Source organism: Sciurus vulgaris (genome assembly GCF_902686455.1).
Source record: "Sciurus vulgaris genome assembly, chromosome: 3".
Taxonomy (NCBI): domain Eukaryota; kingdom Metazoa; phylum Chordata; class Mammalia; order Rodentia; family Sciuridae; genus Sciurus; species Sciurus vulgaris.
Window position 1 is genome coordinate 74113339 of NC_136463.1, and position 19317 is coordinate 74132655.

A 19317-nucleotide genomic window follows, 5' to 3' on the forward strand; every position below is an offset into this window, starting at 1 on the left:
AGTTCTGGATTCTATTCTTTTTTTTTTTTTTTTCCTGTCTTTTGTAATTCTGGGTATTGAACCCAGGGCCTTACTACACAAATGAGGTAAGTGCTGTACCATTGAGTTATATCCCTTGTCCCTGGATTCTAGTTTTAATTTTATCAGTATGTGTAGTTGAAGAATTATAAATTTTGGGTTGGGGGTTATGTAGCTCCCTGGTAGGGCATGTACTTTGCATTTTTGAGACCCTGAGTTCAATCCCCAACATACACACACAAAAAAAGGAAGAAAATTATGTTTTTAAACTTTACTCTGTTTTCTCATTTATGATGATTATGTTAGTGAACATTTTTGAGTAAAGAATGAATTGATTTTTAATGATGAGATATATTAATTACATTTTTATTAAGTTGGATATAAATAAATACATAATATAAAATTGATTTTCCAACTGATTAATATTTAGTTGATTATTTTTCTTTGTTTTTGTGATCCTCTTGCCTCAGCCTCCCTGTCTCACCCTCCTAGTACCTGGAATTACAAGTGTGTGCCTCTGTACGTGGAAGTAGATGATTGTTTTAAAGAGGGTTTCATGATATAATTTCCTTAAGCAACCCATTCTTATTAAAAATACAATTTAATTCATGAAACAGTTCACATGAAATTTTTTCACTTTTTTTTGTAAATCAGGATGAACCATATATATGGAAATAAAGTACTCCTTTAAACAATGTAATTCACTTAATCCCTACACCAATCCAGTGAATTAGTTACTATTATATCTATATTGCAGATGAGGAAACTGAAGCTCAGGGACAATAAATAACTTGCCCATGTTTCTACATCTTTGTGATGGAGCTAAAACGATTTAGGCTGTCTGCCTCCAGAATCTGCATTTGTTTATTTATTTTTCAGGGATTAAGCCTGGGGTGCTCTACTGCCAAGAGATATCTCCAGCCCTTTTTATTTTTATTTTGAGATAGAGCCTTACTAAGTAAGCCCAGGCTGGCTTTGAACATGCAGTCCTTCTGCCTCAGCCTCCAGAGTTACTGGGATAACAGGTTTGTGCCACCATGCCTGGCCAGAGTTAGTGCATTTATCATGTTGCCTCTGTGCTTTTTCTGGACAATGAGAAAATTGGATTTGATTTACCAAAGCGTAATACGTATTATCATTTATAGAGTATGTACTATGTACCAGGGTGGGGAGGGTGCTTCCAGAAGACCTTGAAGAATAGGCAATAGTTGAACTAAGTTAACAAGCACTATATGTTAACTAACTGTGTTTATAATATTTACTGAAACATTTAAAAATACAGAAAAGAAAATAAAGGTAGTAAATAGCAAAGAATATGAGCTGGGAGTCAGACCTTTGTTAGTTTTAGTGCTGCTATTTAATTTCTTGAAACTTCATTTACCTTATTCGTAAAATAATTATAATAGTGCCTAAGGGTTTATAGGTTTGTAATGAGGTTGAAATGGGATGTTTGGCACAATACCTAGCATGTAAGTGTTCAAAAAATCAAAACAGTTTTTGTAAAAATCTTCCACAATCCACACAGATCATGTCTTATTTTGATGTACATAGACACTCTCTATTTAATAAGGTCAAGGTTGATAGTATTTAGTTTAATTTAGAAATTATTAATTTCAGGGGAATAAAATGACACATTTTTATGTTAAATTTTTTTTTGTTTAAAAAACATAGAAATGTAAAGCAGTCTAAGTATATGATACATCTAGAGTTATATGATCTTTCCACCTAGTCTTTTACAGTTGATTCATCTATAACTCAGTTTTACAAGTTTTTAAAATAGACTCTGAATCTTTTTAGATATTTGACATCATTTTCATAGAAACAATTATTTTTATTAAAATTTTTAGAAAACTTTTTACATTTACTGTTTCATTAGTTTACATATTTAACTAAATATTATAAGTACATAAACATAATTAATTCTATTTTTTAACTTTATTTCTTTATTTTTTTTTAGTTGTTTATGTGGTGCTGAGGATCGAACTCAGTGCCTCACATGTGCGAGGCAAGCACTCTACCACTAAGCCACAACCTCAGCCCCCATAATTAATTCTTGATAAATTGATGGGAGCAAAAATGTAAACTTAACTAGTTGTGAATGTTTAGTAATTGTTGGTGAATTTTCCAAATTTGTTAAGGAAGTTGGATGAGAAAATACTTTTGCTTTGCCTTCTAGTATCTCTGAGTATACATATCTATTATTAAATAGATATTTAAACCAAAGATTCAGAGCTACATAATCATAATACCGCAGCTTTGTTTCAGTTCTTTCAAGGGTGTTTTTTTTTTTTTTTTTAAATGTCTGTGGTTTTTCTTTGTGTTCTAGTTCCTTTAGAACATGTGTGGTTTTTAGATTAGATCTCCATTCTCCATATCTGTCATCTTCTCTCAACATTTTTATCTCTTTGTTATTTTACTTTGCATTTTAGTAGATTTTCTTGGGTTTGACCTCCATGCTACTCCACAGTTTTGTTCTCTATAACCCTCTGAGACAAATGAAATAATATTTTAAATCTCATGAGTATTTTAATTATGCATTTGAATCTGTGTTAATCTTGGCAATCATTGATCTCACCCATTTCCTTTTTTATCATGTCCTTGTTTTGTATATCAGCCTAGTCTTTTCTTTGGCTTTTTCTTCCTGTTTCAGAAGGCATGTCTTCTGGCCTTGAGAAGGCCATCACATAATTTTTTATAAATTTCAGACTGCATTTTAGGAGGAAGGGGAAGTAATACTTGAGTGTCTCCAATGTGCCAGAAACCTCATTCCACTGTGTGTGTGTGTGTGTGTGTGTGTGTGTGTGTGTGTGTGTGTGTGTTTTGTTGGGGATTGAATGCAGGTCCTTGCTAGGCAAGGACTCTACCACTGACCTATACCCCCCAGCCCTCGCTCTAGATTCTTTAACTTTATAGTAACCACGGTTGATTCTATTATCCTATTTTACTCGTACAGAAAATGGCTCTGAGATGTAAAGGATCTTGCTCAGACTCACATAATGAAGTTGGGATTTTGTATAGTTAGAGCAAGGGTTCCTAACCCTTTCATGGCCTCCACATTGCTCATATGTTCTCATTATGTACAACATTCTCTATGGGAATGTGTGCACTGGAATCTTCTGTGATGGGTCAACATAGCTAAAACAATCCTGTCAGATTTAGATGTTCTTACCTCTCATCTTTTACAATTACTAAGCCAGAGTTCTGATCAATACTTGAGTAAACCTGAATGATGTCTTTATATTACATATAAATAGAATGAGAATAGAATGAAAATAAATTGATTTATTTTATTTTATTTTTTGGTATTAGGAATTGAACCCAGAGGCACTTTACCACTGAGCCACATCCTCAGCCCTTTTTTAAATTTGTAATTTGACACAGGGTCTCATTCAGTTGCTTAGGGCCTTGCTAAGTTCCTGAGACTGGCCTTGAACTTACATCCTCCTGTCTCAGCCTTCCAGACGCTGGGGTTACAAGCATGTGCCCAATATCATGCTGGGTTCAACTGATCTATTTTAAATAAATGGTATGAAAATTGTGTTCACTCTAGAAGAAAATAATTTGGAAGACCTTAATGTATATCACTATAGAACTGATGATACATTTTCTTGAATAGAATAAACCTTAAAAATTTTCATTAAGTTTTAGACTGATTTTGAGTAGGCTGTGAACATTAACTCCCAAATCTCCATGCCCAAACACAAAAGCTTATTTCTGCTCATGCTGTGTGTCCTTGGAGGGAGGGTACTCCCTTCAGGAGAACTCTAGGCCAGAAATTCCTCAGGCACATCCCTGAGTAAACCTTCCAACCCTAAGGCAGCATCCAGTAACCCATGACCACGGGATAAAATTTTGTGATGCTAATAAATGTATATTGCACCATCTTAGAACACATAACCGATCTTCTCTTTCTTAAATCACAGGGCAAGATTACATATGCCACAGACATAGAATCACTTGTGGGAAAGTTTAGTAATAAAAACCAAGCTAGTAAGCATTGAGCCATAGAAAATAAAAGAGAACTGAATTATTCTGATGTTAAGAGTGGAGAACCAAGAAAATTGAAATACATTTTTGAAAATATGTTTCAAACACTTTAGCTAAAAATAGGGGATCATTTTGGGAAAGGAAAAAAAAAGTGTTGAAAAAGTTGTTCATACAGTCTGTTATGTCCAGTAGAAACTTAAAAATAATTTAGGGAGATACTTGGATAAGCCTAACCTTAATCACAGTTTTAAAAAGCAACTCTTCCCTGCTTCCACTGAACAAGACTTTGAAGATAAACCATACACCAACCATATTTTTCTTCTCAGAATTTTTCTGTGTCCTTGCCCTTTCTTTTTCCATCTTCACATCACTAACCAAAGCACAGAATTACCCCTCAGTGTTCTCTGCTAATCTTGTTCTTAGCAAGTAAATTGGTATTGACATTTGCTAATCTGATACCCATTGTATCTTGTATTCTCCATTAAATCTTGCTTGCTCTCTTGTTAACAGGAGGACTAAGTAGGGAAGTGTGGAATCTTGCATTCCAAAGAAACAAAGAATCTTTGGAAACAAAGATGGGCAGTGCAGAACTGATAAAACAGGGTTCTATTGGAAGCAAGGAAAGGACTGAGTGGCTCTAGGTTTGGATATACAAGAGAATCTCAGAAGGCAAGGTGCACAGATTTCTTGTTCAGTAGATGGGAGGAGGCTTGAGTACTTAACATCATCTAAGAGTTCAGTCAAGGAAGCAAAGCCATTATAATGTTTTGGAAACAGGAATTTATGAAAGGAATAAGATCCTATATAGTTATGGGAGAAACTCAGAAATCAGAGAAAAGTCTCTTAGGTGTTTTCCTGAAGCAGTGGTGCAGTGGGCAAGTTGGAGTTGGCAGGTGAGTCTGAAAAACCTCGTATTCCCAGCTGCTGGAGTGGGACCACACAGTGGAACTTACGGAAAGTCTGTGAAGAGCCATTACTTCTGCACAGCCACCTCCTTTGGTCCTCAGTCAGGCTTTTGGTGGTGGTGGACTTGGGGTTGCTGTTTGACAGGTTGGGCAATCAGGAAGGAGAGCTATATGCAGAGTAGGGGAGAGCAGGAATATGATAGAATCTGCTGGCAACTCTGGCATCTCTAACAATGATCTTTAGAGAGTACTTTGCTTATTTGGAAGAAGATTCTGGAAAATGTATTTTGAACTTAACGATAGTATACACTGCCACAGCAGTTAAGGGAGAAAATAAAACAAAATGGGAGGATGTTAAAAGTTGTGGGGATCCACTGTGGTATTTTCTAGATCTAGGCTTTAACGTGAGAGAGCAAGTTTGCTTAAGCTCTCTAAGCCTGTTTCCCCTTCTGTGATATGGGGAAGTAACATATATCTTATAGGATTGTTATAAATGGAGTGTGTGTAAACCGTTTAGCAGAGTGTCAGCACAATGCAAGCCATTAAAAATAGTAGCTTTAATTATCAGTAGTAATTGCAGTAGTAGGGAGAAGAGATTGAGAAATGGGAAGGGTACATTTTGGAAGGAGATAGCAAGAAGAGAAATGAGAGAAGAAAAGAGTATGTAGTTCCTTTGTTTGAGGATATTGCAGTCTGGTTACAGAGAATACATGTAAACATATGGACTAGTTAGGAACCTATTATGTGAAGTAATAACCTTTAAGAAAAATGACTGTAATGAGTGGAAAGATAGCAAATGCTGTCATTCCAATAATAGTTAGGGTTAAGTGATATTGTATGTGAAATTCCTAGCACACCGACAGTTTACAGATCATAATTCCTCTGCAATTTATAAAGAGAAAGATGAGTTGGTGTAGAGGACAGGGAAGGCTTGAGCTGAGTCCTTGTAAGATGGATTGGGCAAGTAGAAAAAGGGAAGTATTTCAGACAGTACAGAGACAAAAGGTATGCATCCAAAGGCAAATGGACTCTTTCATGTTGACCTCTACTCCTTTCTTTTTGTTTATTTTTATGTAATTTGTAGAGATTCTTATGTTTAATTCAGCTTGGGTTGGTTGCCTACCCTCTGAACCAGCCATCAGTTATGGGAATGGTGTGGACCCACACTGCTGATTTGACACACTCTGTAATCAAGTGAGTAGTTGAGGTAGTAGGTGGTAGAAGGGTCAGGTTTCTAGGAGAAGGGAGCTTCTGGAAAAAGTTCCCACTGTGGGTGAATAATTCAGTCATCCCCTTTTATCTTATGTGCTATAGTTATTAAGTATTATAATTCCACCCATTTGTATCAGTTGCCCAAATTAAACATTTTTCTTGTTCTACACAATATTTAAGTTTACCATATTTATCAATTTCTTGCTGAGCTTTGTTTTTCTGGAATCACTTTCTTGAAGTGTATCTTTTAGAAGTTTCTCTAAGTTTGGTGGTAAACTGTTTTTTGCTTGTCTGAAATCTTTCTCTGTTCTCAAATATGTTAGTTGTTGGTGTCAGTCTAGATTTGATAGCTATTTTCCCTTCAGTGTTGTAAAAAAATATTAGCTTCTGTCTTTTGCCATATAACCAGAAATAGGCTATATGGATGCTTTACTAAAAATGCTGTATTTTATTGCCATGTTAGAACATGTATAATTGGTTTTTGGATATTCATATTAGTATTTCTTTTTTCTTCTTACTGTTGTCTATTGTACCTTTTTTTTTTTGGTGGTACTGGAGGTTGAACCCAGGGTCACACTCTACCACTGAGTTGGCCTCCCATTTGTAATCATCCTGCTTTCCAAGTAGCGAGTTCAGATCAAATAGATTTTTCACTGAAAATTTATTGAAAATCTTATGACATGTCAAAGGGTATCAGTAAAATAAGCCTTTCAGTAATTTGCAAACTAGTTTTGGTTGTACACTTGCATTATTACCAAAATGTTTGACTTCCTTTTCTGTATTAACGCTGAGGATAAAAAATTAAATCAGTCAGTTTCTATAATTGTAGAGCTTCATTCTGGTGGGGGAGAGGATGTATTAGGGTGGCCATATAATTTATTAGCCAAAGCTGAGTGCTTTTGAGTGTGTAAGAAGCCTGATTTATGGGCCGGGGTTGTGGCTCAGTGGTAGAGCACTTGCCTCACATGAGTGGGGCACTGGGTTTGATCCTCAGCACCACATAAATAAACAAAATAAAGGTATTGTGTCCTTGTATAACTACCAAAAAATTTTTTAAAAGGCTAATTTAATAATTATCCTAGATGTATATTGTGCTGATGGTTTCATGGATGTATATTTATCTCCTACCCCATCAGGTTGTATACATGAAGTATAGTCAGCTCTTTGCACGGCAGTCATACCTCAATAAAGTGTTTTTTTTTTTTCATATTGAAATCATCTTTATTTATATAATATTATCCTCAGAATTCTAATTTAATTAAGCTTTGGTTGGAGCAAAAATATAACTAAAAGTTACTTAAACTAAAAATAAGATGTCATATTTTGAAGAGAGATCAAAAATATTGTCAGGATTCATGTGGTTCTGGATGTTCAATAGCAGGCTCATTTGAAGGTAAATCAACCCTGAAGGGAACTCACTTCTCCTTTCAGAATGTGGGGGTGGGGGGGGAAATTCAGCTCTTGGTGGAGGATAATGAGGAAAACGCCTCAGTGAATAGACATTTTTGCATTGGATTGGAGGCAGTTCTCCTGGTTCCAATGGTCTTCCATAATTAGAATAATATCCATGTTGCCTTTGTAGAAGAGAAGGTGGATCAGAATGTGGTTGGCCTGGTGGAGGGATCATCATCGTACGTTCGGTTTCCCGTGGCAGTGACAGGGGCCCAGTGCCAGCAGGTGCTCTGTGAGGATCAGTTACTGAATCAGAGCTTGATTCTCTTCTTTCATTGCTAATCTGATGGTCCAGAGGATCCTCTAGGCCTCCTGAGCCTCTTCCTCCTTCCCCTGGATGTAAAGGTGACAATCTGGGTGGACCCTTCTTTTTCAAAGGAAAAGCTCTCATTTCAGATGAAGGTCCACTCAATGGGGAGGGACCATATGGGGACTGCCCTCTGGCAAATGCTGTATTCGAAACATTAAGTGCATATGGATCTTCTAAAAGTTTAAATTGAAACTCCATTTTAGTTAATTTTTGTCTCTTGTGAGCATTTACTGTCTTGAAATACTTGAGGTTTTTTTCAGCTCTCCAAGCTGCCAATGCATTATCACGTGCTTTTTTCTCATAGGAAATACTCTGCCTCTCATAATAATGAACGATTGTATCCAACACTTCCTCAAGATCTTTGGCTCGATTTCTATAGGTCTCCAGCTCTTTAGCTGCACGGTTGATCTTTTTATCAACTTTGGAAAACCTCTCCTGTTCCTCTAACTGGCACTTTTCCTCTACTCTTAATTTCCTGTGGAGTTTCACTGCATTTTCTTGATGTTGTTCCATCTTTACTTTAAATTTCTGCTGAAGCTTCTGATTCTCATATTCAAACTGTGTGTTTTCTGACTGCAAAGATTTTTGTTCAGTCTGAAGATTTTTAATACATTCTATCAGATCTTCTTTTGTTTTATCTACTTCAGATAATAAAGTGTAAATTTGATGTCTTTCCCCTTCTAAGGTTTCTAAAGAGGCATTTAACTCAGCTGCATAAACCAGTTCCTTCAAGGCTTCTTTTGGCTGATTACCTAAGTGAGCACCAATTTCTGATTCACTCTTCATCTCCATCTCCAAGTTACCATCATCTGTTAGGTCTTCTCCAAGTACAGGAGCCTGATCTTTCATCTTCAGCAAGCGTTCAGAGACTTAATGTAATTTTCTTTATCACTTAGAACTTGTTCTGCCTGTACTTTAGAGTCTTCAGATGTTATTTTCTGTTTTTTAAGGTCACTCACTTTTTCCTTCCATACTTCAGCTTCTTGTAAAAGGTGTTTCTGACTTTTCTGCAGTTGGGAATTTTCATTCTAAGGTCTTCTTCATTCATTTGAAATAGTCTTAAGGTTGTTTTAGCTTCAGCTACTTGTGATATGAGGGATTTTGATTCCTCTTGTAGGGACTTTATCCTTTTTGATATATCTGCCATCAATTCATCCTGTTCAGAATGTTTAGATTTCTCTTCTTTTAACTCTGTTTCTAGAAAGAGTGTTTTAGCCTCAAGTTTAGATTTGGACCTATTCCGCATTTCATGTATTATCTCCAAATGTTGCACTTCTTTTGATGCCTTCTCAGGATTGGCATCCTTGCCTTCATGCTCTTTTTGAAGTAGGCTAACTTTATCAAGTAGTTTACATTTGTCTTCAATTAGTTCAGAAAGTTTTAGAGCAAGCTTTTTTTCTCTTTTCACATAAAGCCTGCATTTAATAGACTGAGCATTTCTCCACAAAAACAAGAGAACAGTAAAAAATCCAATAGCTGCACGTATTACCAGCTCCAGACAAAAGGTATCAGGATTAGGGCCTGGTCTTCCGTCTTCAGGCAATGCTGGCACAAACCTGAATATTTTTTCCAGACCCAGGTCCCAGTAAGACTGAGGGGTGGCCCTTGGCCCCTCCATCATACCAAAACTACTTTGGCGACTACATCCTGCCCAGCCATGAAAACAGGCTTTGGAAACTAGACATTGGGTGGGAGCCCAAACCTGCACCTGCGACCAAGCCAATCACTAGGAACAGAATCCTGGAGGTGGGTGGGGAGCCAGGCAAACTGGCCCCCACCAGTTTTGTGATCTCACTGCCCCACCCGCCCCCTCCCCCTCTGCTATGCCCTGCCCACACCCCAAGCCGCATAGGTTCAAGCCAGTCCTCCTGGAGCCCCCTTGCAGCCCACCCCTCTGGTTTCGGCCAGGCTGCCACAACATTTATTAAGCGCTACTTATTCTGTGCAGTCAAAAATATCATCCAGTTGATATAACTAAAAGTCTAAAGCTTAGTAAACTTTTTTGTAAGAGCTTTAATGTCATATATTTATAGTTGTACCACATGCCCTTTTGTTTTAATGACTTATTCCTTTCTGTCCCCTCCCCTTTCCTTCCTTTTTTCTTTTTCCTTCCTTCCCTTTCCCTTCCATCCGTGTCCTTTTCTTGCAGTGTTGGGGGGTTAAACTCCAAGGCCTTGTGCATGCTAGGCAAGCTCTCTACCACTGAGCCTCATCCCCAGCCCTGTTGATACTTTCTATGGAAGTAATTTGAATTACTTCTATAGAAAAACTCTCCTGTTAGACTATTTGAAAAGTAACTTTAGAAGAGTTTCTAACATGGGCACAAATTAGTTATGACAAGTTTTTAAAGTACAACATATCTAATGTTTTTAAAAAGAAGGAGCTTGAAATGAGTTGTTTCTCACGTCAGTTTTTCTAGACTACTATTTAAGAGACTTCAAAATCCTTTTTCAGATGTTCTTTTCTTTTGACTTCTCGTAGGACTTAGAAACATCTAAATAACTTGGTGGTTATGACTATATAGCAAAGAGAAGTTAAGGTATGACACTTAAATGGTTTTAGCTCCTGAAGGTGAATTATGTTGTTCAGATAAGTAGTTCATTGCTTCGTGTAAATAAAAGATATCCAAATAACATTTTTTATTCCTAGATATGCTGGAATTGTTGATGAGCCGGATCTAATATTTGAAGGAAAACATTCACTAGTAGTCATTGGTTTTCTAAATATCTCTAAATACATGACACGTTCAAAGGCATTATGCCACCATATGTGATGACACCAATTATTATTTATACTTCTATGGCCAGAGTTCAGCCAGTGTAAACTAAAACACTGTCCTATTCTGTATGGTATGAAAGTTTAGGAACTTTTTAATGAATGTAATTACATTCATGAGGTAATGGATATGTTAATTAGTTTGATTGTGGCGGATATTTCACAATGTATATACGTGTATCAATCAAATTATCAGCTGGGCATAGTATCACACACCTGTTATCCCAGCCACTGAGGAGACTGAGGCAGGAGATTCACAAGCTCAAGGTCAGTCTCAACAAAATTAGTGAGGCCCTGAGGAACTTAGTGAGACCCTGTCTCAAAATAAAAAATAAAAAAAGGGGCTGGGAAGGTAGCCTAGTGGTTAAGTGTCCCTGGGTTCAATCTGTGCTATGAAAAAAAAAAAAAAAATATATATATATATATATATATATGTACGTAAGTTATATATATATAAATTAACCTTGCCCAACAAATGTACCTTCCATATAGAGATAAAATACAACTTTGGGTATTATAATTCAGTACCCATTACATCCTAAACACAAAGAGGCTTAGAGATGTTATTTTTATGGCTTACAAAAGTATTGTCACATACATTATCTTGTTCATTCTTCCAACATTCCTGTGGGCTAGGGATGCACAAGAGGAGAGAGTTAATATTGTGAAAACAAAAAGAAGAAAAAGAATAAGATATCCAGCAGCTGCTTTTCTACTCTACAAATGTGACTGGCTGACAGATCTGGCTCTATTAGAATGTTCTAGGCCAGACTATGAGGGAAATGACTAAACAGACTCAATTTTTCTCTGAGACTCCATGTTATATAGGAAATAAGCTTCTCCCATGGGAACACCCCGCCTCTGTACCCATCACTAGTTACTTAGTGTGACATGTTTAACAATACAGAATGATAATTCCTATGTAAAGAAAAATTGTTCTCTTTTGATTCCTATTGCTCTTAAACGATGTACCATGTGAATAGTGATTGTGTGGATGTTAGTAACCATTCTTTAGTTTGTACCTAGGTGAGGGTCATTTTGACCATCTTCCCCCTCTGTTGATGATCTCATGATGTTAGTTTGTAATTTCGAATCATAGACATAACAGACACTTATAATTGATGTGATTTTTGGTATAAGAACCCCTGCAACCCGGTGGTCTGGGCTATTCTCCCAAAAGCCATTTTTGGGGGCATTGTGTGAGACAGCCGGCCGGCTTAATAAAGACTCTCAAATTTGGACTTCTCAGTGCTCGTGGGCCTGTTCTTAAGTTGTGCCCCATAACACTGCAATGTGTGATCTTGGATTTTTAAGTTTCTTTTTCCTCTTACTTATGGATTCATGTGCATGAATATTATACCTGGTTCTGCTGAACTGTACGTAATTCCCTCTCATCTCAGTTTTCTTTATTAGTTCATACCTCAAAACTTATGGAAACGCTTTGACTTATTTTTTTCAAGTAGCATTTTGAAAACTTTAAAAATTAAAGCATTGTATATATAGCCTCATATATGTATATATGTAACACATATATATAACTCATATTTAACACAACATAGCTGTTTAAACAAATCAGTCAACACCACATGTAAATTACACAGAGAGATCTGAAAAATGTAGAGTGGAAGTAACAGATTACAGATCAATATGCACAATAATTACCTTCTTTGTAAATAATGCAAACATGCACATCAGATACACACACACAACAGCGATACACACACACTATTGCATTCCCATTTACTCATTCTGCTGGTGAGTTAAATACCCTCCACTTTCTATTTTAAACTTTTCAACACCTCCCCCCAAGTATGCTTTCGTTTTTACAATATCAAAAGTATATATATATATTTTTAATTTATTTTTATTGTAAACAAATGGGATACATGTTGTTTGTTTCTGTTTGTACATGGAGTAACAGCATACCATTTGCGTAATCATACATTCAAGTAGGGTAATGAGGTTTGATTCATTCTGTTATTTTTTTCCTCCCCCCACCCCTCCCACCCCTCTTTTCCCTCTATACAGTCCCTCCTTCCTCCATTCTTGCCCCACTCCCCCCCACCATTATGTGTCATCATCCGCTTATCAGTGAGATCATTCGTCTTTTGGATTTTTGAGATTGGCTTATCTCACTTAGCGTAATATTCTCCAATTTCATCCATTTACCTGCAAATGCCATAATTTTATTATTCTTTATAGCTGAGTAATATTCCATTGTATTTATATATATACCACAGTTTCTTTATCCATTCATCAATTGAAGGACATGTAGGTTGGTTCCACAATCTGGCTATTGTGAATTGAGCAGCTATGAACATTGATGTGGCTGTGTCTCTGTAGTATGCTGATTTTAAGTCCTTTGGGTAAAGGCCGAGGAGTGGGATAGCTGGGTCAAATGGTGGGTCCATTCCAAGTTTTCTGCGGGATCTCCACACTGCTTTCCAGAGTGGCTGCACTAATTTGCATCCCCGCCAGCAATGTATGAGTGTACCTTTTTCCCCACATCCTCTCCAACACCTATTGTTGCTTGTGTTCTTGATAATCGCCATTCTAATTGGGGTGAGATGGAATCTTAAGGTAGTTGTGATTTGCATTTTTCTTATTACTAAAGATGGTGAATATTTTTTCATATGTTTGTTGATTGCTTGTAGATCTTCTTCTGTGAAGCATCTGTTCATATCCTTAGCCCATTTGTTGATTGGGTTATTTGTATTCTTCATGTAGAATTTTTTGAGTTCTTTATAGATTCTGGAAATTAGTGCTCTATCTGAAGTATGAGTGGCAAAGATATTCTCCCACTCTGTAGGCTCTCTCTTCACATTACTGATAGTTTCCTTTGCTGAGAGAAAGCTATTTAGTTTGAATCTATCCCAGTTATTGATTCTTGCTTTTATTTCTTGTGCTATGGGAGTCCTGTTAAGGAAGTCTGATCCTAAGCTGACATGTTGAAGATTTGGACCTACTTTTTCTTCTATAAGATGAAGGGTCCTCTGGTCTGATTCCGAGGTCCTTGATCCATTGTGAGTTGAGTTTTGTGCAGGGTGAGAGATAGGGGTTTAGTTTCATTCTGTTGCATATGGATTTCCAGTTTTGCCAGCACCATTTGTTGAAGAGGCTATCTTTTCTCCATTGCATATTTGTGGCACCTTTGTCTAATATTAGAAAATTGTATTTATTTGGGTTTGTGTCTGTGTCCTCTATTCTGTACCATTGATCTACCTGTCTATTTTGGTGCTAGTACCATGCCGTTTTTGTTATTATTGCTTTGTAGTAGAGTTGAAGATCTGGTATTGCGATACCCCCTGTTTCATTCTTCCTGCTAAGGATTGCTTTAGCTATTCTGGGTTTCTTATTCTTCCAGATGAATTTCATGATTGCTTGCTCTATTTCTGCAAGTTATGTCATTGGGATTTTAATTGGAATTGCATTGAATCTGTATAGCACTTTTAGTAGTATGGCCATTTTGACAATATTAATTCTGCCTATCCAAGAACATGGGAGATCTTTCCGTCTTCTAAGGTCTTCCTCAATTTCTTTCTTCAATGTTTTGTAGTTTTTATTGTAGAGATCTTTTATCTCTTTGGTTAGATTGATTCCCAAGTATTTTATTTTTTTGAGACTATTGCAAATGGAGTTGTTTTCTTCATTTCCCCGCTTGCGTATAAAAATGCTGTGGATTTATGCGTGTTGATTGTATAGCCTGCTGTTTTGCTGAATTCATTGATGAGGTCTAGAAGTTTTCTGGAGGAGGTTTTTGGATCCTCTAAATATAGAATCATGTCATCAGCAAATAGTGACAGCTTAAGTTCCTTTTTTCCTATTTGTATCCCTTTAATTTCTTTGGTCTGCCTAATCGCTCTGGCTAGAGTTTCGAGGACAATGTTGAATAGAAGTGGTGAAAGAGGACATCCCTGTCTTGTTCCCGTTTTTAAAGGGAATGGTTTCAGTTTTTCTCCATTAAGAATGATGTTGGCCATGGGCTTAGCATAAATAGCCTTTACAATGTTCAGGTATGTTCCTACTATCCCTATTTTTTTTAGTGTTTTGAGCATGAAAGGGTGTTGTATTTTGTCAAATGCTTTTTCTGCGTCAATTGAAATAACCATGTGATTCTTATCCTTAAGTCTATTGACACGGTGGATTACGTTTATTGATTTACGGATGTTATACCATCCTTGCATTCCAGAAATGAACCCCACTCGATCGTGGTGCACAATTTTCTTAATATGTTTCTGGATACGGTTTGCCAATATTTTGTTAAGGATCTTTGCATCTATATTCATCAAGAATGTTGGTCTAAAATTTTCTTTCCTTGATGTGTCTTTGCCTGGTTTGGGTATAAGGGTGATATTAGCTTCATAGAATGAGTTTGGTAGGGTACCCTCCTTTTCTATTTCCTAGAATACTTTGAGAAGTATTGGAATGAGTTCTTCTTTGAAGGTCTTGTAGGACTCGGCTGAGAATCTGTCTCGTCCTGGGCTTTTCTTGGATGGTAGATTTTTAATGGCTTCTTCTATTTCATTGCTTGATATTGATCTGTTGAAATCGTGTATATCCTCCTGGTTCAGTTTGGGAGGAGCATATGTCTTTAGAAATTTGTCAATGTGTTCGGTAGTTTCTATTTTGTTGGAATACAGATTTTCAAAGTAGCTTCTCATTATGTTCTGTATCTCAGTGGTGTCTGTTGTGATATTTCCTTTTGCATCATGTATTTTAGTAATTTGAGTCTTCTCTCTCCTTCTCTTTGTTAGTGTGGCTAAGGGTATATCTATTTTGTTTACTTTCTCAAAGAACCAACTTTTTGTTATGTCAAGTTTTTGAATTGTTTCTTTTGTTTCAATTTCATTGATTTCAGCTCTGATTTTAATTATTTCCTGTCTTCTACTACTTTTGCTGTTATTCTGTTCTTTTTCTAGGGCTTTGGGCTGTAATGTTAGGTCATTTAATTGTTGACTTTTCATTCTTTTCTGGAATGTGCTCCATGCAATGAATTTTCCTCTTAGTACCGCTTTCATAGTGTCCCAGAGATTTTGATATGTTGTATCATCATTCTCATTGACCTCTAAGAATTTTTTAATCTCCTCCCTGATGTTTTTTGTTATCCATGTTTCATTCAATAGCATATTATTTAGTCTCCAAGTGTTGGAGTAATTTCCTTTTTTTACTTTGTCATTGATTTGTACTCTCAGTCCATTATGATCTGATAGAACACAAGGCAGTATCTCTATTTTTTTGCATTTCCTAAGGGCTGCTTTGTGGCATAACATATGGTCTATTTTCGAGAAGGTTCCATGTGCTGCTGAGAAGAAAGTGTATCTGCTCGTTGATGGATGGAATATTCTATATATGTCTATTAAGTCTAGGTTATTGATCATGTTATTGAGTTCTGTGGTTTCTTTGGTTGGATTTTTTTTGGAAGATCTATCTAGTGGTGACAGCGGTGCGTTAAAGTCGCCCAGAATTATTGTGTTGTGGTCCGTGTGGTTCCTGAAATTGAGAAGTATTTGTTTGATGTACAGGGATGCACCATTGTTTGGGGCATAAATATTTACTATCGTTATGTCTTTCTGATTTATGGTTCCCTTAAGCAGTATGAAATGTCCTTCTTTATTCCTTCTGACTAACTTTGGCTTGAAGTCCACTTTATCTGATATAAGGATGGAAACCCCTGCTTTTTTACTGAGTCCATGTGCGTGGTAGGTTTTTTCCCATCCTTTCACCTTTAGTCTTTGGGTGTCTTTTTGTATGAGATGAGTCTCCTGCAGGTAGCATATTGTTGGGTCTTTCTTTTTAATCCATTCTGCCAGACTATGTCTTTTGATTGATGAGTTTAGGCCATTAATGTTCAGGGTTATTATTGAGATATGATTTGTATTCCCAGTCATTTAGCTTATTTTTGGTTTTTAAGTCGGCTTGGTTTCTCCTTTGAGTGGTTTTTCTCTAAGGTAGTTTCTCCCTTTGCTGACCTACATTGTTGTTTTTCATTTCCTTCTCATGGAATATTTTGTTGAGAACATTCTGTAGCACAGGCTTTCTATTTGTAAATTCTTTTAACTTTTGTTTATCATGGAAGGATTTTATTTCATCTTCAAATCTGAAGGTTAGTTTTGCTGGGTATAGGATTCTTGGTTGGCAACCATGTTCTTTCAGAGCTTGAAATACGTTGTTCCAGGCCCTTCTAGCTTTGAGAGTCTGGGTTGAGAAGTCAGCTGCTATCCGTATTGGTCTCCCCCTATATGTAATCTGATGCTTTTCTCTCACGGCCTTCAAAATCCTATCTTTATTTTGAATGTTAGGCATTTTCATTATAATGTGCCTTGGTGTGGATCTGTTGTGATTTTGTGCATTTGGTGTTCCGTAAGCCTCTTGTATTTGATTTTCCATTTCATTCTTCAGGTTTGGGAAATTTTCTGATATTATTTCATTGAATAATATTCCTTTGGTTTGTATCTCTGAGCCTTCCTCAATCCCAGTAATTCTTAAATTTGGTCTTTTCATGATGTCCCATAATTCTTGGAGATTCTGTTCATGATTTCTTACCATCTTCTCTGTTTGGGTGACTTTATTTTCAAGATTAAATATTTTGTCTTCATTGTCTGAGGTTCTGTCTTCCAAGTGGTCTAGTCTGTTGGTGATGCTTTCCATTGAGTTTTTTATTTGGTTTATTGTCTCCTTCATTTCAAGGATTTCCGTTTATTTTTTTTTTTTTTTGAGAATCTCTATCTCTTTGTTGAAATGATGTTTTGCTTCCTGCAGGTGCTCTTTCAGCTTATTGGTATTATCATTCATTGCCTGCATTTGCTCTCTTATCTCATCCTTTGCTTCATGAATCATCTTAATCATGTATAATCTGAAGTCCTTTTCTGACATTTCTTCTAACATACTGTCATTGGATTCTATTACTATAGAATCTAGATTTGTTTGGATCATTTTCTTCCCTTGTTTTTTCATGTTGTTCATGTATCTTCCCCTCTAGTGCTGCAGATCTGGGGTATTGCAGATTTCCCCCTATAGGCTTGTAGTGGCCCTATAGGTGTCCAAAACCCTTTCTTTAAGGGGAGATCAATATTAGCAGTACCCAAATCAGACACTATGCAATCCTAGACCAAATAGGCCCTATGGGGACAATAACATCATGTAAATAAGGGAGAAAGCGACTCTAAGGGAACAGGTGAACAGAAGGAAAAGAAAGCAAGAAATGTAAAGAAATAAAAACTTAAATTTTTTTTTTTTTAAAAAAAGGAGAAAAAAGAAAATCTGTATAATAGTCATATACTAATGAAACCTCCCAGTGTTCAGTAGCCTGATGTATGAGAGGTACCTGACAATGAGCTTCAAGCCTCCAGCAGGCGTCTCAGGATGGGATTTGCCCCGCCCGAAGATCGGAGCTAGGGCTTCCAGGATTATCCAAGATGGCTGCTCTGGCTTCCAAATGTGTTGGCAAATGGGGAGCTGCAGCTCAGGGGTGGAAGTGGTCAGCTGGAGGTCCTGGAGACAGGATGCAGTTGGTCCGGCAGTGGTCCTGCAGGTCGGGTGTGTTTGGTGTGGTTGTGGGATCCAGGAGGCTGGGTGCAATCAGTTGGTCTGGGTTCCCGGTGATAGGGCACAGTCAGTTGGTCTGGGGGTCCTGGCGGCAGAGAGCAGTCAGTTGATGTGAGGGCCCCAGAGGCAGGGAGTGATCGGTTGGGCTGAGGGATCCTGGAGACGGGACTCAGTCAGTCCGGCCAGGGGTCCTATAGGGCCTGGCTATTGTCTAAAAATGGCGGCAGCCACGTGTAATCAAACCTGCAGGTACTGTAACAGTGAACTTCCAGGCAGCAGCAGGCAGCTGGTTCTCCACTGGCGGTCAATCTGCTGGCAGTTGTCGGACGATCGGGAGGTGAACCTCAAGTGTTGGGTGATGGATAGGGGTAAGGCAGGCGATGGACAGACGAGAGGCAGGCAAATGGCGGATGATAGACGCCTGACAGTGAGCAATCTGCTCTCAAAAAAGGCGTCGATATGCTAGCAGATTGCAGGTGATCACAGCAGACAAATGGAGTAAAGAGCAGGGGATCGATAAGCAGCAAAAACTGCCTCACCGAGAAACAGATATCCTCTGCTTGAATCCGGCTTTACGGAGCGACAAGGAACGCACCCTCCCTCTCTCTCTTTGCACTATTATAATTTATTAGTTAACATTCTACTGAAGAAAAATCTTTGTATTATTGAGTCATTTGTTTATGTCTATATGGACTCATTTTAAAAAATTTTATTTAGTGGACTATAATGCATCATTTTATTTTGATAATTCTATATTTGGCTAATGGAAGCACCTTCAAAATTTTTGTGTACTTTTGACATGTTTCCATAAATCTTTATGTGCTTTCTTTCTTCTTTTAGTAAAATGATGCAGGCTCCTTTTGTAGTTACCAGCTTCATACCTGGAGTCAGCAATATCTCAGTCATAATTTGTTTCTCTTAGTGGGGAAAAATACTTAGAAACTAGCATCTGACATGAGCTCCGCAAAAATGTATCCATTGTGAGTAGGTTATCACTGCTCCCAAGTTCTCTCAGTGGACAAAGCTATAAAATATGTACACACATACATCCTTCTTTATCTGTACATACTGTTTCATAATGATGTCTCCAGTCCCAGTTCAATACTACAGGGT

General features: G+C 37.2%; 2 protein-coding genes across 2 annotated transcripts in view; one reads left to right on the forward strand and one right to left on the reverse strand.

Moving 5' to 3' along the window:
- The window catches only part of MAP3K2 (mitogen-activated protein kinase kinase kinase 2), a 78063-nt gene that overhangs the window by 4227 nt on the left and 54519 nt on the right, over positions 1 to 19317 (forward strand). The gene's annotated exons all lie outside the window — the stretch shown is intronic.
- Positions 2823 to 11338, reverse strand: LOC306657910 (melanoma inhibitory activity protein 2-like). Its single transcript, XM_079134384.1, is given in 3 exon segments — positions 2823 to 8753; positions 8756 to 8914; positions 8917 to 11338. Coding segments are annotated over 3 exon segments (2082 nt in total). The 5' UTR covers positions 9506 to 11338; the 3' UTR covers positions 2823 to 7419.